Genomic DNA, 25,325 nt, shown 5'->3' on the forward strand with positions numbered 1-25,325 from the left:
GCTGGGAGCAGGAAAGAGCACTCCAGGCATCACCCCGAGCGAGCGCTCAGCACGCCAGGCGGCCAGAGCCCCCGCCCCGCCCCTGGGCTCGGTGCTTCAGCGTTTCTTGAGCGCCGTGGAAACGCCCAGGAGCAGGTTTAGCCATCGTTCACAGCTCTTTGGCCGTTCTAGTGTGGAAAGCTGAGCCGCTCTGTTCTGGGAAGGAGGGCACAGTCGGGAGGAAGTTACCCTCTCGGCACACTGGCCAGTGACGACCCAGGAGCTTGTCCAAGAACCAACAGGAAGGAGTGGCCGTCCTGCATGCCCTTCTCTGACGCTGTCACTGGGGTCGGCAGAGAAGGTGGAGGGCGGGGCAAGGAGGGAGCCCGCCGGCAGCCCCACCCTCTGACTGTGGAGTCAACCCCACCCCAGCCTTGACCTAGGCAGCCTCCGCAGGGCCAGGATGGGTCCTCGGAGCCACCAAAGGGGAACAGAAGCCCTCGGCTGCCCCTGGGGAGCCTGAGGTTTCTGTGCCCACACTCTGGACAGTCCCAGAGGTCCCAGGGAGGCCTTGGGCTGTGACCCTCCGCCTGTGTCACCGCGTACCCGCTGGGCTGTGATCGTAATTAGGGCAACCGTGACGGCTACCCGTGCGGAGCAGGTGTTAGGTCACCTCACTACAGGGATGTCCCCGAGGAGGCTCTGGCGGGCTGGTGCTTTGTTCCGGGTCATCCAGCGGATGCGTGGTGAGCCGAGGCCTGTCTGGCAGCAAGGCCTGTGTTCTTGGCCCTGGTCACGTGTCTGCAGACTGGGGTCCCTGCTCCCAGAGGAGTGTGGCCCAGGGTCAGGCAGGGCGAGCCCCTCCCCACCTGGGAGGGTGGGGCGACGCAGCAGCCTCTGTCTCCCTCCCCCGCAGGCTGCAGGCCTGCCCACCCTCCCTGGAGGTTCAGGAAAGGGACCCTCCCCAGTGTGTTTCCCTGCAGGCCCAGTGCTGAGGCTGAGCGAGGGCTCAGCCGCCCCTTTTCGTGGTTTCTGCAGGTCTGCTGTCCAACATCTGGCAGAAGTCCCTGAGCTTTCTGGAGTCCCTGAAGGTGTGTCACCTTTAGGCCCCTTCTGTTTGGGGGTTGGCTGAGCGGCAGAGGCCCCAGGCAGGGAACTGTAGAAATTAGAAGGAGGGAGGAGAGCCTGGAGAGGGAGAAAACCCCGGGACCGGCCCAGCCGAGGGGCGAGGCTGCAGGCAGGGCAGCAAGGTGGTGGGCTGGACGGAGTGGTCCTTCCGGGGGACCCTCCAAAAAGGCTCCTGTTCTTGGAGGTGGCACCGCCTGCCCTCTGAGCTGAGGACTTACCAGGGAGCCACGGAGGGCAGCAGGCGGGGGGGTGGGGGCCGGGGAGCCCTGAGGCCAGGTCCTCCACGCAGCTGGGCGAGCGGAAGCAGGAACAGACGCTGGCCCTTCTGCGGCAGGAGGCGGAGCTGGAGGTCTGGGAGACGCAGAGGCCCTGGGGGAGCTGCTCTTGAGACATGGGCTGGAAGTCAGCCGGCCGACCCTTCCGGGGCTGCCACAGGCTGGCCCCACTCCCTGCCAAGGGGCAGCACTGCCCCTGCTGCCCGGCCAAGCCTGTGGAAGGCTGGCGGAAAGCATGGGTCAGGGTGGGGAGGGTGTGCCGAGGAGGGCGGAGCACAGCTGCCCGCAGAGGCTGGAGGATGGGCTGAAGAGGATGCCCATTTTACAGCAGAAACAGGACTTATTTCCACCAGTGTCCTGGGGACCCCTGGCTGGGGTGACAGACGACAGCCTGGGCCTCCCACCTGCCCGTGTCCTGGGCTTGTGGGCACCTGAGCTTCGGGCTCTCCATTGAGCTCAGGAGCTGAGGTGTGAGGGTCCCGGGGCGTCTGCCCCAGAAGGGAAGGGGCCGCATCTCCGAGCCCGCCTCTGCCCAACCCCCGGCCCAGCGGTGCCCCGTGAAGGGGAAGATGGTACCCAGCCCCGGCGAGGACAGGATGTGTGTGATCTAGCGGCATGTGACAACCCTTCTGGGAAGTGACTCTTCCTCTGGGCCGTTGGTCCAGGGACTGTTCATGGGATGTACTCAGTGCATTTAGGGAGGCCTTCCCAGGAAAGCAGCCAAGCCCCAGGCGCCATGTGTGCACGTCTGTGTGTGCACACCTGGCCCCGTTTCCCTTTCTTCCTTCCCCTTGTGCCTCTTTTCAGCTTCCCACCTGCTGAGTAATTGTGGCCACAGTAGCGGAATGCAGAGCTGTGGTTTCCTTCCCAGGTGTCCCTGAAGCCGCACTGCGCCCCCCTGTGTCCCATCCCCCAGGTGGTGCTCCAGGCCTGGCCGTGCTCCTTCTGCTGGGCAGCTGCCACCCAACCCCCACCCCTGCCATGTCCAGCCCTCTCTGGGGGGCAGGGAGGGTCTGTTGGACCCCCATGGAGGATGGACAAACGAGGCCTCTGAGGTTGGTGACTTGCCCGACCTTGGGCGCTTCCCTGGGACCCCACCTGGCCCACTGCTTGTGAGGCTGCCTGGTCCCCGCTCCGCAACACACACCATCTTCCTGCCCTCCCAGCGGCTGATGGAGAAACGCTCGACCCAGGCCAGGCCAGGAATGGCCTTGGAGCTGGAGCAGCCACAGGTGTGTGTGGACCCGGAGCTGCAGAGCTCTGGGAGCACCGTGACAGCCAGACCCAGGTGTGGCCCCCTCCCAGCGCAGAGTGGGGGCCGGGTGGGGTCCCAGACAGGCAGTGTGAGCCGCAGTGGCCGCGGCCTCTCCGAGTCCCGAGGAAGCAAAGAGTTGGGCGGACGGGTCAGCTCAGGCAGGTGAGTCTTCAGAGCCAGCCACGCAGCAGCCGGTACAGCACACTCCCCGCGTGGGCCCCGAGGGGGCGGCTGGGTCAGGCACCCAACAGAGACGCCCAGTGATGGGGCGACCTGCCCACGGCCGCGTGGGGAGCGTGGACCTGGGGTTTGAAACTAAGTGTGTCTCATGCCAGAACCGTGTGGTTGACCATCGGGCAGCACTGCCTCCTGCTCGTAAGGGCAAGCACGGGCCACCATCCCCACCCACCCAAACCTGGGGGCAGTGAGCCTGGATGACAGCGAGAAAGCTTTCGGTTAGACACGCAGTGAAACAGCCCAACAGTGGGGCCGTGGCCGAGTAAGGAAGAGTGCGGGTGGGTCGTCTGCCCTGCTCTGGGCAGACCTGCAGGGTGGGCGTCACCATCTCCCCCAAGTCCTGCTTACAGCCTGTCCCTGCCCCTTGGGGAACAGGCGACCCCACACTCTTCCCAGGTTTGCAAAAACGCCCACCTCCGTCCCTCTGTCCCTCTGAGAGGTTTTCCCTGAGGCCTCTCAAGTGCGGGCCCCATGAACGTCCTGCTCTACTCCCCTTACTGCATTGTGTGTTGGCAAATAGGGGTCCCTTATATGCAGGTTGTAGGGACAGCGCAGCACAGCCTCTGGGAGTTTGAGCCCTGGCTGAGCCGGTGGGGGCAGACGGTGTGAGCACACCCCCAGCCGGACACGTCACTTCCCCGTGAGGCTTTGCTCCCGCACCTGACTTCCAGTTTCATTTCCTCGTGGTCGTATGAGCCTAACTACGTTGGGACGTGGGTCTGTCTTGGCGGAAGTTCCACGTGCTCTCGAAAAGAAACTCTGGTGTTAGGCACGTCACCATTTAGGAGTGTCTGCGCTCTTGGGGAACTGATTCCCTTAAAATTCTCTCCTTATGGAATAACCCTCTCTGTCCCCAGTGACCCGCTCTGCTCTGCGGCCTGCTGTGTCTGCTACTGACCCAGCCACTGCGTCTTCCCCATAAGGAGCGCTGGCTGGTCTGTCCTTTCTATCCTTCCACTTTTCGCTGAGCTGTGGTTTTGTGTCTCAGGTGTGTTTCCTGGAGGCAGCGCCTAGCTGGAGCTTGGTATCTGTCTTGTCCAGTCCGGCAACCTCCGCCTCTAAACTGGAACGTGTGGCTGTTTCCGTTTAACAGAATCACCAGTATCGTTAGGCTCTGAGTCTATCATCTTGCTATTTTCTTTTGTCTCAACTGTCTTTCTCTTTCTTTCCCCTCTTCTGCCTTCTTTTGGATTAAACGAGGTTTTCCTGGTTTGTTTTTATGATTCCATTTTCTCTCTGCTGATGGCTTATGAGCTATAACTTACCTTACTGCTTGCATTAGGATAAACAGTGGCACCTGGGGCCCACCTTCACGTGACATTCCACCGGCTCACCTAGTGTAGGAGGCCCTTACAGCCCTCCATTTTTTTCTGGACTTTAGGCTACTGTGGTCATGCATTTTCTTTATTTTATAATTGCACAATACATTGTTATTGTTTTAAACACTCAGCAATCTTTTAAAGTTTATATATCAGTATATTTATCTATACGTATATATACACACGTATGTATATGCATATGTGTATGTATGTGTATATGTGTGTACATATATATATATATATATATATATATATTTTTTTTTTTTTTTCCATTTCTGGTGCTCTTCATTCCTTGCGGTCGCCCAGATTTTCACCTCTGGCCTCATTTCCCTTCTGCCTGAAGGACCTCCTTTAACATTTCAGGGAGTGCTGGTCCGCTGGAGACAAATTCTTCTGTTACCGAGTCCAATCTCATACTGCTCACCCCTCAAAAGACAATACTCGAGAGACAAGTGTTGGTAGAAAGGAAAGGTTGTTTTATCCCAAAGGCCAGCAGCTGGGGGGAGAAGGCAGACTCATGTACAAAGGCCAACCCCCCCCATTGCCTATCAAGGGGAAAGAGCTTTTTTTTTTTTTTTGGCCACACTGCATGGCATGTGGATCTTACCCAGACTGGGATTGAACCCCGTTCCCCCTGCAGTAGGAGTGCAGAGTCTTAACCACTAGACCGCCAGGGAAATCCCTAAGGGCAAGAGCTTAGAAAGGGGACTTTCAGGGGTAGGTGGAGGGAGGGGGCTACGTGCAGAGCAGCACAGTCAGCTCCGATAACCATCGTGAAATTAGTCACGTGGTGGTCTGATCACCATCCTCGATTGCTTTTTTTTTTTTTTTTTTTTCTCCCGGCTGCGTTGGGTCCTCGTTGCTCAGCGCGCGCCCTCTCTTAGTTGCGGCAAGGGGGGGCCACTCTTTGCTGCGGTGCGTGGGCCTCTCACTGCAGTGGCTTCTCTTGTTGTGGAGCACGGGCTCTAAGCGCAGGCTCAGTAGTTGTGGCGCACGGGCCCAGCTGCTCCGTGGCACGTGGGATCCTCCCAGACCAGGGCTCGAACCCGTGTCCCCTGCATCGGCAGGCGGACTCTCAACCACTGCGCCACCAGGGAAGCCCTTGACTGCTTTAGGTACAGTCAGCCTTCAGTTCCAGGGTCGGTTTGTTCCCATTTCCTCGAGGCCAGTTCTCAGAATTGCGGCAGCTTATGTCCCGGCTACTGCCTGGTCATCATGTAGGTAACTTCTTCCACCCGGCGGGGCTTTCAGTATCTATAAGACAGCTCACAGGATACGGCTCAGAATATGATCTATAGCCCTTGAGGAGGAACTAAAGGTCCTCGACTTTGTTTAATGACTAAACTATTATTATTTTGTCCTGTTTGACTACTTCCCTTTGCTTCCACATTTTCTCACTTCTCTGATTAAATTTATTTGACAAAAGTTTTTCTACAGACAAAAGGCAGGCCAGGGACATGGCGGGGAAGGACCATAGGGTCCTGCTCTGTTTCACGGCCTCTTGAAGATTTGGCGTGAAGGTTATGTGTGTGTGGAGGGTGGGCATTAGGCAGCCCAGACATCCTAGCTCTGTGAGGTCCTCTTGTAAGAAAAGGCCCCTGGAGCCCCTACGTGACCTGACCATGCCTGCTTTCTGTCCTCAGAGCCTGTGTAGGAACGGAAACCAGACCAGACCCCCTCCCAGCTGCCCCTGGCCAGGCTCTACCCTTGGGACAACCCCATCCTCCAGGTACCGGAGAGGTCCCTGGGGGAGGGGCACGCAAGTGGGACCCAATGGTGTCACTGGTACTGGGTATCAGACCCAGTCCTCCCTCAGCTGCCTGGGGCCATCAGGTGTTGAGACCGACCTCTCCTAGAGCCTGCACCCAGGGGCCTCCACTGCAGGTCCTGGGCTGTGGGAGGCTCTCCCTGCCGTGGGTACCACCCACCCTTCCAACTGACATCTGCTCAAGCCCCTTCCTCACACCTGCGGTGGCAGGTGACGGGGAGGCATTTCAACAGGTGTTTCGGGCTGGGCTGGCCGGGACAGTGCTGGTGGCACATTTCAGGGAGGGTGGCCCAGCCTTTCCTGACCCTTCTAGAGCACAAACAAGAGCCTGGCTTGGGCGCAGGGCCAAGACGATGCGAACCCCGCCCTGCCTTCGGGAGCCAGCAGTCGGGAGGCGGGGTGGTACCCTGCCCCGGGAAGGGGGGCGTGACATGGCGAAGAATGAGGCAGCCAGTCCGGGAAGGCTCCCTGGAGGCGGCAGCCTCTTCCCTGGGCTGCGTGCTGCTCCCACTCGGTGAGGCTGGTCTCCAAGCGGGCTGCAATCTCAGAGGCGGTGACACAGCCCGGTCGTCTGCCCCACCATAGTGGAGCCAGACGAGGCCTCAGAGCGTGACGCCCGCACAGTTCAGCCACTGCACGCTCCAGATGCTGGAGCAGAGCCTGCGGGAAGAGGAGCTGCGCGCGCAGCACCAGGCCGCGCTGCTGCGCCTGCGCGAGAAGACGCGCGCAGAGCTGGCCTGGCTGGAGCATCGGCAGAGGGTGAGCGCATGCGCGCCGCGCCGGCCCCGCCCGCGGTCCTTGCCGCGGTCCTCGGGGCTAAGGGCTGCTGCGTATGAAAGATAAGACGGGAAGTACCGAAAAGTGAATACAGAGACAGTAAAAACACCCATAGTCCCACGTCTCTGAGATAATCTCTGCTCCTTTTCCAGTCTGTCTTGAGAGCTCTTGTTGATGCAAATGCACGCATGTCTATTTAAACAGCATTGGGAATAGTCGCACATACTGTTTGTAACCTGAGTTTTCGTAGAGACAACACAATCGCCCTAGCCAGCCCCTACAGCTGGACCTCCGGGGGTGTCTCCAACTTTGTGTCGTGAGATATGACCATCCCAGGGGCGATTTCCTTAAGGTAAATTCCTGGAAGTGGAATTGTCGTCAGTGAGAAAGCATTTTTTAAAGCTTCTTGAGATTCCCGTATTGGTGTCCGAATAGGTCCTTCCAGTTAAGATCACCGGCGGTTTACTATCATGCCAGGCTGTGGGTCTTCTATTCCATGATGGCTGCCCCCTCCATCCCCAAAGAGCCCTCTGGCTGGGCGGGGGCACCAGGGTGGGAGGCGCTGCCCTCCCTCTATCAGGTCTAAAGGTGGTTGTGAGGGGTGGGATGTCTGACAGCCTGGGCTGCCCACGCACGGCCGCCTCCTCCCAGTGCCCTGCTGTGGGAAGAGGGCGTGCCAGGTCCACCTGGACCGCCAGACCTCGCCAGGCCTGCGGTTTTCACACCTGCTTGCTGGGCCCAAGGTCAGCAGTCAGTCCATCTCCTGTCCCAGGTATCTGAATAGCACCGGCAGCTATGCAGCGCCGGTGGCCTCGGCACAGAAACAGCAGCAGGCCCTCGGCAACCTTGAGCGGGAGCTGGTGAGGGCTGGATCCACCGGGGCCAATACCGAGGGGGGTCCCGCTGCCCTACTGGGGCTGCGAACGTGAGCACAGTGGCTGGGCCTGTCCAGGCCTCGTTATGGGAAATCTACAGCAGTGTGTGTTTCGTGGGGCTGCGGGAGGGGCTGGGTGTGCCTGACCTCAGAGGGGATTCCCAGCTGCTCTGAGCCCAGTTTCCTTTCCTTTTGGTCTCCTGACACTCTGTGGGGTGGAGGCTGGTGGCCATGCTCTTTATACAGATGAGGAAACTGGGGCTGGGGCTGGCCTTGCTTGGGGACCCTCAGCTGGGAAGTGAGGGGTGGTGGTGGACTTGACCTCCATCCTAGATGACTTGTGTGGACCGGGGAGGTGGGGAGGCAGGCGTGGGGCGTTCCAGGCAGGGGGGACAATGGGAGAAGGGCAGCGAACTGCAAAGGGGGCTCGGAAGGGGTCCAATTATCAAGTGAGGCGGTGATCCTGGGGTCCTGTGTTGCAGGAGGAGACACTGGTGGACTCTGGGTCTGGACCCCTGACCACTGGGGCGAGGGACCCAGCCCTGCTGAGCCTCAGTTTCATCCTCTGACCTGTGACGGCTGTCACCTCCCACGGGGGGCGTGCTCCTGGCAGGGAGGTTCTGCCGAGAGGTGTGCCGTCAGAGACACAGCAGGGGCGAGTCAGGGACGGTTCAGCAAAGGGACAGAGCCCAGCACCTGGCGAGGGAGGGCTGTAGGGGTTAGGGCAGGGGTGCAGCCAGCCTGTGCCAGCCTCGCTTGGGGGCGCCCGGGGAACGCCCGCCTTCCCTCCTGCCAGAGTCTCCTGTTGGCCAAACCTAAGAGAGGGCCAAAGTGCGTGGGGCCTCCTGGCTGAGCAGGGTGAGAAGGGCAGGGGCATCTGGAGGGGCACAGGGAGGGGCCCCGCACAGCGCCAGAGCCGGGCTTTCCCCCCGACACTCCTCGCCGCCCAGCATGTGTTGGGCCAGGGGGTCGTGCTGCCGTTTTCTCCTCCGGCTGGTTCAGAGGGAGATCCGGTACCTGCGGACCATCCACCTGTTCTTCCCCCCAAGAGAGGAAGCTTCTCCTGCAGCATCAGAAGGACATCCTCTCCTTGCAGAGGTCCACGGCCCTCTTGCGGCAGGAGTTTCGGGCCCGGAGCAGGCTGCCTCAGGTGGGTGCTCTCACCTGGCCTGGCGGCTCGGCCTCTGGCCAGGAAACGCTTGTCACCCGGCTGCTTTGTGGGAATGTGCGAGTCCCTTGTAAAAACATCTGTGACCCAGGGTGGAAAGGGACTCTGGAGGGGTCAGGTGGAGGGCAGGACGGGCGGCAAAGTGGGTTTCCTGAACTAGGCGGCCCTGGCCGGGCCCTGGAGGAGGATCCAGACCCCCAGTGGCTGGAAGGTGCTCCAGGCCTGGAGGTGGGGGGCCCGGGGGGGAAGGGGGCGTGAGGCTGGAGTGGGGGCGGGGCCAGGGCTTTACTCAGCACCTGGGGGCGGTGGTGGAGGAGGGGGCCGAGGCAGGAGAGAGCATGGCCTGGGCTCCTCGGAGAGGCCAGCCCCTTGGGAGCCCTGAGCCATGAGGGCGCCCTGGTTCCCGCTCCCCATTCCTGCCGCTGTCGCGAGAAGGAGGTGCCCGTCCCCAAGCTGAGCGTCCCTCCTGTAAGTTAGGGATGCCGACGGTCTTGTCTGGCGAGGGGAGGCTGGAGTGGACCGGGTTCTGTGAAGCAGCTGGGGTAGGTTAGCAGTTGCGCTATTAACCTGCACGGATGTGACCACCAGACCCAGGTGCTGCCTGCAGGAGGGGCCAGGACAGCCTGCAGGAGGGGCCAGGACAGCCTGCAGGAGGGGCCAGGACAGCCTGCAGGAGGGGGCCCAGGACAGCCTGCAGGAGGGGCCCAGGACAGCCTGCAGGAGGGGCCAGGACAGCCTGCAGGAGGGGGCCCCAGGACAGCCAGCAGGAGGGACCAGGACAGCCTGCAGGAGGGGGCCAGGACAGCCTGCAGGAGGGGGCCCAGGACAGCCTGCAGGAGGGGCCAGGACAGCCTGCAGGAGGGGCCAGGACAGCCTGCAGGAGGGGGCCCAGGACAGCCAGCAGGAGGGACCAGGACAGCCTGCAGGAGGGGCCAGGACAGCCTGCAGGAGGGGGCCCAGGACAGCCTGCAGGAGGGGCCAGGACAGCCTGCAGGTGGGGCCCCAGGACAGCCTGCAGGAGGGGGCCAGGACAGCCTGCAGGAGGGGGCCCAGGACAGCCTGCAGGAGGGGGCCCCAGGACAGCCTGCAGGAGGGGGCCAGGACAGCCTGCAGGAGGGGGCCCAGGACAGCCTGCAGGAGGGGGCCCAGCACAGCCTGCAGGAGGGGCCCCAGGACAGCCTGCAGGAGGGGCCCCAGGACAGCCTGCAGGAGGGGGCCCAGGACAGCCTGCAGGTGGGGGCCAGGACAGCCTGCAGGAGGGGGCCCAGGACAGCCTGCAGGAGGGGCCAGGACAGCCTGCAGGAGGGGGCCCAGGACAGCCTGCAGGAGGGGGCCCAGGACAGCCTGCAGGAGGGGCCAGGACAGCCTGCAGGAGGGGGCCCAGGACAGCCTGCAGGAGGGGCCCCAGGACAGCCTGCAGGAGGGGCCCAGGACAGCCTTCAGGAGGGGGCCCAGGACAGCCTGCAGGAGGGGGCCCCAGGACAGCCTGCAGGAGGGGGCCCAGGACAGCCTGCAGGAGGGGGCCCAGGGCCACCGGATTCCACAGCCCCTCTTCTGGTTCCAGCTCAGGGACCTGGGCGTCCTCAGGCAAGGACCCCCCCGGCTCTGGGCCTCGTGTCTGCACCTGACGTGGACCGTTAGCGACAGGGTGTGGGGCTCCTACGAGTCAAGGACCCCCTGTCGCAGCCTGGTGCCCACTCTCGCGAGTGCGCTGTCCACCGTGCCGCCGGCCGCCCTGTCGCGCCTGCTGCCCGTGCAGCCTGCCTCCCACTTTTCCTAAGAGGAGATGGGCCAGCTCGCTCTGTGCTGTTTCTCATAGAGCTCCAGCCCCGAAGTCAAGGCCACTCGGGAGAGGGCCCTGGGACAAGCCAGCAGCCGGAGGGGCCCGCCCAGGCCTCCTCGCGCCCCCCCCGCGCACCTCGACACCACACAGGCCTGGCAGCCAGCGGCCCCGGAGGAGCCCCGCGAACCCCCAAGTCCCGCGGTGAGTGGTCGGGGGAGCCCTGGTCCTGGTGCTCGCCGTTAAAAGCCTTTCCTGTGCTGCCTGGCCACTGTGTCACGGCCGCTGGGCCCTGCGCACCTGGCCCTGCCTAGGGGAGGAGGGGCGGGGGCGCTGGGGGCACCGGGGGGGCCCGGCTCTGCTGGCCGGCCCACAGGGCTGTGGGCAGAGGCCAGAGCGGCCCAGTGGGAGGAGCACAGGCAGATTCTGGCACAGTCCCAGCTGTGCCGCTGGCCCAGGTGTGTCCTCCCCTCTCTGAGCCCGTTTCCTCATCTGCTGAATGGGGCCAGGGGTGCCACCATCCCTGGGCTACTGTAGGGCACAGTGAGACAGAGCAGATAGACCGGCCTGGCTGGAGGACAGAGGGTGGTGCATGTGTGGCCACCCAGCTGCTGGGCACCCCCCTTCAGGACTGGCGTGGCCTGCTCTCCCGGCCGGGACGGCTTGGCCTTCTCCCGCAGGCCTGGCCTCGGGGCTACTGGCCCCAGATTGCAGCAGAAGAGCCTCTCCTGGCAGATGACAGGGGCCCGGCCCAGGCTCAGTCATCTGGGGCAAGGGCCGGGGGCCCTGGTGTGGGCGGAAGTGGAGCTGCTTTTGCCATCGAGAGTTTCCTGATGACCCCGCACCGGCACCACCTCCTTCCCTTCCATCTTAATTAAAATGGCCCCGGGAGGCCCTTTTTCCTCCTAGCAAGCTTCGAAGTCCCCAGGGCTGGCCGCCTGCCAGACTGTAATCTGAGCACTGCCCACCCCGAAGCGACAACCTGGGGGTGAGGACGCAGAAGGCGGCCCCTATCCTGGAAAGGGGCTCGGCCCCCAAGAGTGGCTTCGCAGGGACCCCACCAGCCCTTGGAGGCACCACTGCTGTCCAGCGGCCCCCTTCCAACACAGGGGGTCCATTTTCATGCCTCCCCCAAGAAAGGGGGTCATTGCCCACTCAGCCCCCGGCCCGAGCGCCACTCTGCCGCCCTCTGAGAGCGCTTCCATGCACTGATGTATAATTCACGTCGCTATTGATCGCCCACCCCAGGAATCTCTGAAAGGCTTCCCTGGACTGACTGGACCCTCTTGGTACCCGAGAGTTTGTTCGTAGCACTGGGCGGGTAGGGCCGCTCGCCCCGAGGCTGGTGGGCCTGGACCCGCGGTCAAGGTCGTGGGGTACCTGGCTCCTATGCTCTTCTCATCACACCAGTGATGCAAGTCAGAAAGGAGAGAAGAACTGTGTATTTACCGAGAGGCTTCAGAGCACCTGGAACCCACCACGAGAGGGTGACTTTATGTTCCCGGGAGGTCCTGTGACACGGAGGAACAAGGGACGGGTGTACTGCGTTCTTTCGTTCCTTCAAGAGAAGCTCAGTGGAGCTCCGAGCGGGTCGGGGCCAGGGTGCATCCATGAACCAGTGCTTGTGGGGCCCCTCCCCTCCCCAGCCCCCCAGGATGCCCTGAGCTCCCGGCCTGAGACCCCGTGTGTGTGGGGAGGGTTGGGGGAGGGGTGATAAGCTTTTAAGAGGGCAGGGGGCAGGGCCTCTCATTCCGGTTCTCCTTGGCCTGGTTCTGGGCCCGGGCACAGCCCCTTCCCTTCCTCTGCATCCTTGCTCCGGGGCGCCAGGCGGGCCCGGGTGAGGCCCTGCATCTGGACACACTGGTGCTGACAGGTGCCCACCAGGTCCTGCCCCAGCGAGGTTGGAGCTCTGGCCCCTGAGCCGTCTCCTCCTTCAAAGGCCCGAGACACGGCTTCTCGGCTCTGAGATGGCCCTCAGCCCGCCATCTCAGGCCCTCCCCTGTCTACACCCTGATGTGAGTGTGAATCCCAGGGGGGACGCTCAGGGCCACCCTGGGGAGAGCAGCAAGCTGTGTCCGGTTGCGGCATGTGCCTGGGGAGAAAGGGAACAGAAGGAATGCCGAGCTGCACCTGAGAGAGCGGCGGAATGTTCTAGAACAGGCCTCCCCGGGGGCATGACCTTAACTCCAGGAGGAATCAGGAGACCCGGCAGCCCTGCTCCCCAGCCCCCTCCTTGAGGCTGTGATGGGGCGGTTTCTTGCTGCCCGTCCATGTGCCAGGGCTCAGGTGGGACGAGCAGGTCCACGCGGTACTGGCCCTTGGGCCAGCGGTCGGGCTCCACGCAGAAGTCCTACGGGGGCAGGCGTCTGCCCTGCCCCGTGCTGGGGCACAGACGGAGTCTCCCTCCCACCATGCCCCGTGGCATGCCCGCGTCTCGACACACCAGCAGTGGCCCCGTTTGGGGGTGTGGGCGCTGCTTGGGAAGTGGCCAGGCAGGGAGGGGCCAGGAACCGTCGTCCTTCGCCCCTGTGCTGACTGAGCGGCCTCCGACCGCAGCTGTCCCCTGGATGTGACGTGTTGTTCCACTTGTGGAACGTTCTGGTCAGGGCTGGTCACCTGGGGGTGGGGGCAGTGCAGCCTGGGTGGGCAGTTACCACCTCCCTGCACTGCCTTGCAGCCTACTCACCAAGCAGGAGGACAGGACACCACCCGCCTGGGCAGCTTCAGCTGGGGATGGTCACCTGCAGCCTCCGAGGCCGGCGTGGGGAGAGGACACACCCGTGGCCAGCGGCAGGCCTGACGCTGGAGGCCAGCTGGCGGAGAGCCACGGCCACATGGGCCAAGGTAACCAGCAGGGCAGAAGCAGTGGCGGCCCCTCGGTGGGGCCCCGGCAGCTCGCGGCAGCTTCAGGCTCAGGGTCAGACACACCCGTGTCCTGGTGGGCCTGGCCCGAGCTGTGTGATGGGGGCGACCCCGGCCTCACTGTCCCTGTGTCTGAGCGCACAGGGCCCTGCAGGAGGGCCACCCGAGCACACCTCGGCCAACGTTTTCAGACAGCGGGGGCGGGCCGGGGGCGGGTGAGGCCACCCATACCGGGCACTACTGCTCCCTCCCAGGGGCTGCGACTGCTCGGAACAGCCGGCCGGGCTGTGGACTATCGTCAGGCTGGTCCCCCGGCCCGCAGACCTGCCCAAGAACACACCAGAAAAACTAACATGAAGAGGGCCCTACATTTTAAATGATGTTTCTAAAGCTTTTCCTGGGTCCTCACATCCGTAACTATCCAACAAGTGGGTAATTTTAAGAGCAGGTAACCACGTATTTTTATGTCCTCATTCTAACCAAACACAAGCAGGTGTGGCTGTTTTGAACTTTAAGGCTATTTTCCCGTGGCTTCAGAATTCCGGGACCCCCCCTGTCCTCTGCGTCCTGCGTCTGTCGGCGCTGACAGCCTCTGTGCCTCCTAGGAGACCCCCAGACCAAGCCCAGCCCCCAGCCAGCAGGGGAGAAGACCTCGGCTCCGACAGAAAGCCGAGCATCAAACTTCCAGGGCCGGAGCTGACGCTCACCAAGCGCAGGGGGTCCCCTCAGCCCCCGGGAAGCCAGTGTGAGTCTAGGTTTGGCCCTGCGCTCACCGCAGGCTGGTGGGGGCCTGGCCTTGCTCTGTGGGGCCCTCCCGTGTGCCTCTGGTGGGGGGGGGGCGTGTTGTCACCTCGTCCATCAGGTGAAAGTGTTGACCCATTCCAGCTGGATCTGTCCGCTGAGGGGTCTTTGGAGCTCACCGAGAGGAACGGTGTCCGATGAGGGGGGTCTCCATGGCCCTCTTTGGGGGACGGCCTGTGTTCCTTACTGTGGCCACAAGAGCACGGGGCTCTGTCCACAGCTAAGGGACACGGACTGATGTCCAGCAAGGTGGCCACACCCTGCCCACGGCATTTCTCCAGTGTTTCCAGCAGGTGGTTGAAGGCAGCAGGAGCCGAGCTGGGTCGGAACTGGGGCTGGACTTTGCCAGCAGCCCCGTGGAGGAGCCCGTCGCCATGGAAAGCTGCTCAGGGGAGCAGAGGTTGGAGGCCTGGCGGGCTGCTCGGGCTGGTGGGGCCCTGGGGCCTGGAGACGGTTTGGCCAGAACATCCTGCCCTCTTGCTGAGAGACCCTCACGCCCTGCTGGTGCCCCTTGTGCTGGGCCAGGCCCACCGTGCACCCCAGCCCACGCCCACGTCCTCTTGAATCTGATCCCCCCCCGCTTTGGAAACAAAGATGCCACCTGATGAATCGGCCCAAGATCCTGGGCGGAGGCAGCATGAGGGGTCCCTCCAGGGAGCACTGCCTCTGAGCCTCTCAGATGGTGACTCCTCAGCTACCTGACCCAGTGCGGACTGAGGCCAGAGCCCCCCCTGAAGGCAGGTCCCACTCAGGGAGCCCTGGCCTCTGACGGTCACCTCCCTCTGGGGGCAGACGGCTGGCAGGCAGGTTTTTCAAGCATCTGTGGTAGCTGAAGGCCCCCTGCGGAGGCTCTGGGCCCCGGGGAGGAGGCTGGAAGACGGGGCTCCCTCCAGGGGACCCCCCAGGACGTCCTGATGTGCTTGCAAGGTAGAGACCAGTTGGCGGGAGAACCCCCGTGCCCCTTCCTCCCGCCGGAAAGCTGCCCAGCTGCCCGCCTCTCCAGGTGACGCCCCTGCCTCCTGCATGAGGACCAGTCCCCACGTAAGGGGACCGGCTTCTCAGTCAGAGCCAGCCTGCTCCTACAGCCCCTGCCTCCCCACTGTTTGGACACCCTGCCTCTGCCGGGGTTGGGGGGGTGTTCTGGCTTTGATCCTCTGGTCCAGGGGCTGTGAGGTGTGGGGCCTGCGCTTCCCTGTGCTGGGGGGATGTCCTCAGCGTGAAAGGTGGTGACATCATCCCTAAACTCTCCTCTCTCTGCAGCAGCTGTGGCAGCCAAGGGGGTGACACCCCCCGCCCAGCGCGAGGGCAGCACCTGGCCCAGCTCAGGGAGCCCTCGGACCTGGGCTCCGAGTCTGAGTCTGCTCCCAGCACTTGCTCGGGGTCTTCGGCACGGTCCCCCACCCCCCCGTTCAGGGAGCATCCCATCCTGTCCCTCCCTCCAGGAGTCTCAGAAAGCATCTGCCATCCTGGTCCAGCTTTCCGAGAGCTCCGTCTCCTTGTCGGATGGGGAAGCCGGGGACACCCCGGGTGCAGACCTCAGCCAGTCTGGGGGGCTCTCTGCTGGAGGCTCCCGGGGGTCCCACTGGGGCGGAGGGCCGGAGACCTGGGAGGGGCTGAAGGGCAGCGGGGCCCTTTCTCTGCGGGGCGCCTGCGCTGGGGCGGGCAGCCCGGAGCCAGCAGCAGGGCTCCCCAGCACCCTGTCTCCGCGGTCGGGCTCAGAGCTGTCGGAGGCATCCAGCGAGGTCTGGGACCCGGAGGGCCTGAGGGGGCTTGCCCACAGGGGGCTCATCCCACCTGGAACACGCTGGGGGCCCCCTGTCCTGCTTCGCTTCTTGGGCCCAGGGGAGGGGCAGGAAGATTCTGGAACCCGTGGGAGCCCGACTAGTGGATCAAACACAGGAAAAACCAAAGGGAGGTCCCCAGAGTCTGCTGACACAACAATCCCATCCCAAACCGCTTCCTCTGGTGACTTACACTTGTCCCTTTCCTTTCCTTCGGGGACCTCGGCCTCTGAAGGGGCAGAGTTCGGCCAAAGAGGAGAGACGGGGCCTCCACAGGCCTCAGCTGGCTGCCCAGAGGGGCCCTGGGGTGCCCGCCCGAGTCCATCCACTGACGGGAAACCCCTACAGGCCTCATCTGAGCCTGAGGTCCCGGGGAGCCCACGGGCTCCTCCTGGGGCCCCTGGTGGGCCGGCAGCCCTGACAGCCGAGAGCCAGGCACCTGGGTGTGGGGAGAGCAGAGCCCCCTCTGTCCTGGAGGAAGCCTGCCCTCCCTTGACCAGAGGCGTCTTGACTGAGATCCTGTCCCCTGTCCATGAGGTGCTGTCCTACGGCAGTGCCGACCTCCCGTCCTCCACGCACTGGGACCCCCACCTCCCTCCTCCGCTTCCCATCCTCCCAGCAGACAGTGAGGCCAACCCTGCCAGTGCCCACTCAGAAGACTTCCCTTCCCCGCCGGAAGATGCCAAGTGTCCTGGGGGCTCGTGGGGCACCCCAGGGGAAGACACCTTTATCATCATGGGAGAGCTGTCCTCCTTGTCTGAGGAGGGCCTGCCTGAGCCACTGTCCCTGGGGCCCCAGGAGTCGGGGTTCTGTCTGGGGGTTGCCGGACAGGGCAGAAACCTTGGGGACAAGTTGGGTGAATCTAGTTCTGTTGGGAGGGACCAGGCCATGGGTGGCTGGTGGTCTGAACCGCTCAGCTGGCTAGGGTCTCCCTTGTGTGGGAGCACAGGTGATGCCCCGGGGGGGGGCTCCCAAGGCTGTCAGCACAGCCCCCAACCCTATCCAGAGTGGGCTGTGTGGCTGGGGACGTTCTGGCAGCTGGGGACCCAGGGCTGTCTGGCTCTGGGCGGGGGGACCCAGCTCTGGGTTTGGGCTCAGGCCCCCGCGCCGACCTCCCGGGTGTGGAGAGAGCCAAGGTGGTGGATCTGGTCTCCACCCAGCTCACCAGAAGGATCCTGTGCGACACGCTGGCCGAGCTCTCAGAGGCGAAGGGGCCAGCGGGTGGCAGCTGTGTCGCCTGGGCTCACACAGCGGCCACGGGGCAGTCGTGGGGAGACAGGACTTCTGAGAAGATGGGGGGGGCGCTCAGGTGACACAGATGTCTGTGATGTTGCTGTGATCGCATGTGTGCACGTGTGAGCATTGGGGGGTGGGGGGGGCTTCAGGAAGCCTGGACTTGCCCTGGGCAGGGCCACCATGCAGAGCAGTCACCTGATGGAGGGCCATCGACTGGACGTTGACTCTGACCCAGAGAGATTAAGGTAAAAGGATGTGCGGGTGTGTCCTGAGCTGGTTGGCCAAGAAAGGCCCAGAGGTCACGGCCCTGAGGGAGACGGTCCCAAGGAGCCGGGCAAGGAGCAGCTCCCACGGACTCACTTGGAGGCCACGTGCCAGGACAGGGTGCCGTGGGCCTCAGCAAAGGCCAGGAGAGAGGCTTCGGTGGGTCGGGGAGGCCAGGTGCTGAGTCTGGGGTCACGCCTGCGCTGACGTGCGCCTCAGCTCTGCCTCGTTGGGAAACCATCCGTGGAGACGTTTGCTTGCTTCTGATGTACGAAGGCCAAGGGCCTGGTGCCACCGTGGTGTCCAGTCAATGACTTGGGGCTGGGAGATCAGTGTGTGTCCCCTGCGTGCAGATCAGAGGAGGTGGCAGTTCAGGGGCAGAAGGTCACTTCACCTGTGGCCAGCCAACCCTCCGGCCCGTCCTCCGGGGGTGGGAGTGGGCCCTGGCCTCCCCGAGGGTGCTCGGGACGCCTCGTGGAAGATACAAGAGTCCGTTGCCCGGCTGGCCATCGAATGAGCCCTCAGCGACGCAGTGAGGCCCCGGAGGGTTCCAAGGGCTTCGGCATGTGGGCCCCTGCGCGAGGTGCTCCTACAGGGACGTCCCTCGGGCCACATGGGCCTCCAGGTGTCCCCTGACAAGAGTGCCTGCCTCTCCCAGCACGAGACTCAGGCGGGCGTCCAGGAAGTTAATGTTGATTCAAGCATAAAGATGATTTCCTGTGGGAAGGAAGTGGGGAGAGGCTGAGCTGGGAGGACAAGGCGAGACCGCTGGGTGCAAGCCCTCGGGGATGGGGGCCTCAGTAGGCCGGGCAGGGTGGCTCTGGGACTGGCTCAGTGTAAGGACCAGGGCAGCTGACCTTCACGGGCTGAAGGACAGGCCACCGCAGCACCGACCTCTACCCACAGCAGCCATCCCACAAGCTGCTGATGGGCTCTGAGGGGTCCCAGCAGCCAGCCCACCCCTCACCCAGAGCAGCCCTGCAGAAGCACAGGTGCCAGGGCACAGACTCGGACAGTGGCCGGCCCTGGTATCCTGTCTGCCAGCTCCCTGAGTGTTGTCTGCGGCCACAGTGGGGGCCTGTGCCGCGCCTTCCCCAGGATGAGCAGAAAGCTGGAGAGCGTGTGTGTTGGTTCTAACGTGAGAGCACATCTGAGCTTGTGCTCCAGGGAACTCACTAGAAACCAGTGCAGTATCTTCTCAACATACTTGTCCTGATGGGGGTCTCTCATTTCAGTATTTTCAGTATTTTTGACCTGGATCGTCTGTGCACTTGGAAAAGTGGCTTTTCAATGAGCCTAACAGTCAGTTCTTTTATAAAGGAAGCAGCTTTCAGATCTGTTTCTAACTTCTGATGTGGTTAGGATTTCTTGAGATGGGGCTCACTTATACTGTGCTTGGATCTCTTGAAAGTTACTTCCAACGCCCTACGGCAATCTCTCTGCCTGTCTGTCATCTATATAAACGATCACTCATCTATCATCTATTTAGTTATCTATCATCTATCATTTATATCATCTATCAGTCGTCTACCTATATCAACTATATCATCCATCCATCCTCCATCTACAATTCTCAAATTGGAAAATACCTGCTTGCCGGGGAATCAAGCAAACGGTGTGTTGGCTTAAAATGTCCTGCTGTTGATCCAGCTTTAGGAGAGGGACTCATTCACTTAACTACACTTATGGACCCTGGGGAGACCCAGACTTTCATACGCTTGTAGTTTGGAGTGGGCGGCATCTCCAAAGCTGGTCTGGCAAAGCTCCCAGGGGCTGCCTCTCAGATCCCATAGAATACTGCAGGGTCCCTGTGTGAAGGCAGGATCCCCCACAGCCCTTCACCAGGCTCCAGCCTCTGGGGCCGACTCTCAGATCTGGGTGGACCGGCTCACCAGCCCAGCCTCCATCATACCTCCAACTCGCCGAGAACAGGGTCACGGTCCCGGGAAGCACCAGCTACGAGAGTTCATGCTGATTCCCCCCCGCCGATATTCCCAAGCCCACCTTAGAGCACAGAAGAAGTTTGGGTCCATGGGGCAAAATGTGTGTTCATTCTCCAAGTACACAATTTCAAAACAAATTTTGAACTACAGCTTTCTTATTGATTTCCTATTAGTTTTCTGACAAATTAGGCTGTAATTTTTTATTTTTTTCTATTCATTGCTGACCCTTTCGGCTTTACGAGGCCGTGTGAGACGAATTATGTATCTTACACACACACGTCTGGCAGGGTCATAAATCTCCCACGTCGAAACCCTGCAGATTTGCCTCAAATTTGATAGTCTCGGGTCTGGCCGCTATGGGCTGGGGCTGATGGCTCTGCGTGATGTATGGCCACGCCTGCAGCTGGACAGAGGGCCTCCCGGGGTGCCCAGCAGGCTGTTGTGCCCCTGGAGCCATTTTTCAGCCCGTGGCCCCTCGCCCTTGAAGGGAGTCTGGTCAAGGGGGACTCATGAAAACCCTGGCCTCGCCTTCCTGTGACAGCTGGATCCAGGGAGCATGGGACTGTGAAATGACCGGCCGGAGAGGAAGTACATCCACCGAAGGTGTTGGATGCATTTAATCTCAGCCGACGTCACGTGTGTGTGCGGAGCTGAGGGCTGTGGCACTCAAACATATTGACCTGGGGCAAGACTTCAATTTCAAGATTACTCTCTCCAAGGTCTCACCTTGGCTCCAATCCCTGTAACCTCTTGAGCCAATAAATCTTGACACCAGCCTCCAGAGAAGTCATTATCTTTCATAGGAAATGATTATTTCTCCGTTAAACCCCTCATGGAATTTTCCTGGGATCTGTCTCCTTCAGCTTCCCCACTCAGCTGTTCCCTCCTGCCTAAAATGCCCAAAACTCACCTCCAGCGCTTTAAACCCCAAATCATCAGACGAGCTTTACGAGTCCTTTTGATGCTTTGCCCTGCGCAGCCATAACAGCCTCTCTACGACATACAGATGAAGGCCACGGGAGCGGTTGGGGGCGATGGCCGCACACCTGCAGCAACACGCCGCATCCTTTGGGATGGTGCCTTCCCGTGCCCGGGGCGTCCGGCTCACACCAGGCAGGAGGCGAGCACACTGGCCTTCCAGAGGGAGCTGGGGCCCCGGGGTCAGGTCGGCCTGCAGCTGGGGGACGAGGCTGTCGGTCGAGTGCTCGACAAGCGGTCAGGGAGTCCCATCCCACGCTCGCTGGCTTCCCTTCAGCCCCGAGGTCCCAGCGGGGCTGCAAGTCCCACATTTGTCCCCCGTCCCTTGTCTTATCCGCCCACCCTATGCCAGCCATCAAATGCCAAGCTGCTCCTTTGCATTTGTCCCCCAACCAGTGTCCCCTTTGCCCCAAGCAAAGTCTCCTCTCTGACACCCTGTGAACACAGCTGGGAGCAAGGGTGGTGTTTGCAAAACTTGACCGCAGGCTGAGGGGGAAGGGCGGGATCTCACACACACACAGACGCCCTGCACCCCTGGCCCTCCTTTGGGAGTTCCCTGCGCCCCACCCCTGCCTGCTGCTCACGTGTAGGGGCCTTTGCAGCGGCCGTGTCCATCCACGTGGTAACGTGGGCATTTAATTATGCTGGGAGCCCACGTCCTAAGTCCAGCTCTACCTCTTCCTGGGGGTGTGGCAGGGACACCCGCCCCCCAATGCCTCCATGACTATGTCACTGCCCTCTCTACCGTGTCATTGTGAGGACACAGAGGAAAGTCTGTCCCTGCCAGCCTCCATCCCCGGCACGTGGCAAGCACTCAGGAATAATCCTCCTTGTAAGTCTTCCGGAGAACGGTTGGTGTCCTTAACCAGCTGAGCCCGACACCAAAGGCCGGCTGAAGGGGTGTGGAAGGCGGCACCCGCTCCAGGGCCGGGGCTGCAGGTGGAGTTTGTCTGCCCACTTCTTCCCTCTCCCTCGTGCAGAACTTCCCCCATCTGGGGGTGGGGGCGCTCAGAGAAGGGACAGCTGGCCCTGCCCTCCAGGGCTTATGTCCATTCAGCCGGACACTAGCTGGTATGACCAGGATGATGAGCAGGGAGGAGACTCAGGGATGGGAAGGGGGTTCTGCCTTTGTCACCAGCGTCAGAACGGGCTGGCCCTCCAGGTGTTGGGGGCACCCGGGTTTTAGAGTCCCTCTGCCACAGACGTTCCAGGCATCCTTAACCACGGCACTCGACTCTCCGAGCCTCAGTTTTCCCCTCTGTAAAACGGGAATACCAATATCTCATTTCATCAGCTCTAAGATGCAAAACTTCCCGACATTTCAATCCCTTTGAACTCAGGGTGCGTCTCACAAATCTGAGAATTGTCTGTGATACGTGCCACCCCACTAGCAGCACATACAATTGCTGGGGTGGCTCTCCAGCAGGGAGGAGGAGCTGACTTGAGGAGCGGCGCCAGGCTTCAGCAGGGCAGCAGGGCCTGGCTAATCCTCGTAAGTTTTCACCCTCCTCAGACACAACCCCACCCCCGCGTTTCACTGTTTCCGCACTTGGTTGCATTGTACAATCAAAGCATATGCTTTTCCTAAGAACTTGTCACTAAATCATTCGTGTGTTCTAGGGCCAGAGGCCCTTTGGAGTTGAGAAACTGTGGCATTGTTTTTAGGGTGCCGCCTCCCAGCGCTGCGCTAAAGCAGCACGTAGGCCCACTGGCTGCCCCAGAGAGCAGGGGTCCCAGAGACATCCCCTCCAACCCCCTCAGTGTCTGGAGGGGGACACAAGGCCTAAAGAAAGAGCTGTGAGTGACAGTGGGTCTTGAACCTGGGGAGGGAAGGGGCACGGTCCTTCCAAGTGGCCTTGAGTGTCTCCTAAGGCCTGAATTTTGTTCCCCCCAGAATTCCTATGTTGAAGCCCTAAGCCCCAATGGGATGGTGTTAAGAGGCACCTTTGGGAGGTGATCAGGGTTTGATGAGGTCATGAGGGTGGGGCCCCCACGATGGGGTTAGTGACCTTACGAGACCAGAAAGCCCCCTCTCCTCCGTCCACACACAGCACAGAGGAAGGGCCAGGTGACCACAGGTGAGAAGCGGCCCGCCGTCTGCCAGCCAGGAAGTGAGTCCTCACCAGAAACTGACAATGCCTGCACCCTGATCTCGGACATCCAGCCCGTGAGAAATAAATAAGTGTCTTTTGTTTAAGCTGCCTGGTCTGCAGTGTTCTGTTACGGCAGCCTGAGCAGACCAAGACAGTCTTCAAAAGCTAAGACCCTTGGGCTTCCCTGGTGGTGCAGTGGTTAAGAATCCACCTGCCAAAAAAAAAAAGAATCCACCTGCCAATGCAGGGGACACAGGTTCGAGCCCTGGTCTGGGAAGATCCCACATGCCGTGGAGCAAATAAGCCTGTGAGCCACAACTACTGAGCCGGTGTGCCACAGCTACTGAGCCTGCTCTCTAGAGCCCACAAGCCACAACTACTGAGTCCACGCGCCACAACTACGAAGGCTGCGTTCTCCACAGCAAGAGAAGGCACGACAATGAGGAGCCCCCGCACCGCAGCGGAGTAGCCCCCACTCACCACAACTAGAGGAAGCCTGCGCACAGCAACGAAGACCCAATGCAGCCAAAAATAAAAACAAATAAATAAATTAAAAAAAAAAAAAAAAAGCTAAGCCCCTCCTAGAAGAGTGAAGCAGGTGTGCAGGTGAGGCCTAGACTCCTTCCCGCCAGCCCGGCCTTGACCATCTTTGCCAACTGCGTGATCAGATCCTGGTCTGTTTGCTCAACAATCACCATAGGACTTCGTGGCCATCCCTCCCAGCCTGAAGGTGGGGGGTGGTGGCGGTGGTGGTGGTGGTGATGATGAGCCAACCCCCCCAGACCAAATCCACTCGCTGCTCCGTCTTGATCTCCACATGTTCTTCTGCCTTCTACCCCCACCCGCCGCCACTGCTCCTCTGGTCCCCTCCTCTCCTCAGCCCTGCAGCCACAGGCCCAGGGCTCAGCATGTGGCCAGCCCTCTCGCTTCCTCCTGTGGGGACCTCAACCAGCCCCAACTTACCATCTGAGCCCCAGCCTCACGCAGCCAACCAGTAGCCTGACACCAACCGCAGATGTTGAAAAGGTCTCTGGAACTCAACAGGGCCAGGGCAACTTTGATCTCCACTCTCACCTCTGCACTGCTCTCCCCTCCCCTCCCCTACAGTCTTTCATCTCAGCCAAGGGCAGCTTCGTTCTTCCAGCTGCTCCGACCAAAGCCCGGCAGGCAAACGTGACCTCTTTGTCCCATACCCTGGATTTAACCCACCATGTGTCCTACCTTCTTACATACCCGAAGTCTAATCCTTCTCACCAGCACCACCGCCCACCCCTTGCCTGAGCCCTACTGTTTCTTGGAGGGCGGCGATGGCCCCTCAAGGTTCTCCGGCGTCTTCTCTTCCCCTGGTTTGCCGTCCTTCCAACACGCTCGCCGCTTCTGCCTCAGGGCCTTTGCAGTTCCTCTGCCTGGGCTGCTTGCCTCTCCTCACCTCCTTCTCAGAGAGGCCTTCCTGACTCCCTGTGTGCAACAGCCCCCTCCACCCGCCCTGCTTTACTGCTTTTTATGGCACTTAACTTCACCTTACTTGTTTATTTGTTTTGGGTCTCTCTCCTGGAACGCAGACCCAGTGGCACTCGGGCTTGGCTTTGTCTCCAGAGCTTGGTGTTGAGCAGAAGCCCAGCAAATGTTAGTGACGGAAGGCAGGAAGAATGAATGGGGAGGGGGCACAAGTGCCTCATCCAGGGGCCCTTTGGTTTGGATCATCTTAACCAGGGTTTTCTAACCCTTGTCTGAAACAAAAACAACAAAGCTCTTTTCAGACAAAATCTTACACAGAACCTCACAATGTAAAGGGCAGAGAGAGGATTGCATTGCTATAAATGTAGTTTGTGTTCAGATCATATCATTTACATATTTAACAATCACACATAAGAATGAGGTGGCCTGGAACGTGAGAATTTGACCTTCCAGGCCAACGGATGATGGATGCTGACTCACGTCCGCTCTGTGGTCCACTTCTTTTCTTTTCTGTTTTGGTCACACAGTTCAGAGAAAATCTTGATATGCATAAAACAATTAGGAATAGCATTGAAAAAACAGGTCTGCTGTTATATTGAGCAAACAAGCCGTAGGAATCTTTATGTCCTAGGTGCGCGGAGAAGTCATCCCTGAACGCTCTAAAATTTACCTCTGTAACACATCTGAGTTTGTGCGGGTGTTTTGTTACATTTTATGAGTTAAAATATCATATTAAAAAGTCAAGGTCAGCGTTGCAGACCCTCTGAAGCCGCAGGTAGGGTTGCCAGAGAAAACACAGGACGCGCAATAAAATGTGAATTTCATTTAAACAGCGGATCGTTTTGAAGTCTAAGTATGTCCCATTAAATTTGCATTTCAGGTATGATACATACTTAGACTTAAAAACAACTCTCGAAAAAAAACCCAAAAACAAAAAACAGCTCTCCGTTTATTTAAAATTCACATTTAACTGAGCGTCCGGTACCTTCACTTGTTAAATCTGGCGAGCCCATCCCAGCTTGGGGTGGGGAGTGGGGTGCGTCTGCGGAGGCGGTGATAGTGGGGGCGGGGCATGGAGGGGCGGAGCCGGGCGCGCGGGGGCGGGGTCATAAGGCGTGGCCAGGCGGTTGGGGAGGGGCCATGAGCTCAGGGGCGGGGCAGGAGGCGTGACCAGGGGGCTGGAGGAGGGGCGAGTCGGTGCATGGCGCTCAGGGTCCGGGACTGAGGGGCGCCTGGGAGTCGGGGCCGGGAGCGGGCGGAGCTGGGGGCGGGGCCTGGCCTCCGGCGGTGGGGGCGGGGCCGGGCGCTGGAGGAGGGGCCGGGCGCGCGCGGCGCACGTGACGGCGGTT

The 25,325-nt window shown here is 61.1% G+C and overlaps 1 protein-coding gene across 1 annotated transcript in view; it reads left to right on the plus strand.

The window, feature by feature from the left end:
- Positions 1 to 17,363, plus strand: part of LOC116755553 — a 46,500-nt gene extending 29,137 nt beyond the window's left edge. The window contains 15 exon segments of the mRNA XM_032635161.1: positions 1,018 to 1,070; positions 1,397 to 1,473; positions 2,299 to 2,799; positions 2,973 to 3,012; positions 5,848 to 5,922; positions 6,607 to 6,720; positions 7,356 to 7,598; positions 8,615 to 8,650; positions 8,652 to 8,762; positions 10,345 to 10,517; positions 10,600 to 10,764; positions 13,238 to 13,637; positions 14,012 to 14,111; positions 14,449 to 14,802; positions 15,484 to 17,363. Of these exon segments, the coding sequence (XP_032491052.1) occupies positions 1,018 to 1,070; positions 1,397 to 1,473; positions 2,299 to 2,799; positions 2,973 to 3,012; positions 5,848 to 5,922; positions 6,607 to 6,720; positions 7,356 to 7,598; positions 8,615 to 8,650; positions 8,652 to 8,762; positions 10,345 to 10,517; positions 10,600 to 10,764; positions 13,238 to 13,637; positions 14,012 to 14,111; positions 14,449 to 14,802; positions 15,484 to 17,363 (4,322 nt within the window).
- Positions 17,364 to 25,325: the final 7,962 nt, after the last annotated feature.

The sequence above is a fragment of the Phocoena sinus genome, chromosome 6, assembly GCF_008692025.1.
Source record: "Phocoena sinus isolate mPhoSin1 chromosome 6, mPhoSin1.pri, whole genome shotgun sequence".
Classification (NCBI taxonomy): domain Eukaryota; kingdom Metazoa; phylum Chordata; class Mammalia; order Artiodactyla; family Phocoenidae; genus Phocoena; species Phocoena sinus.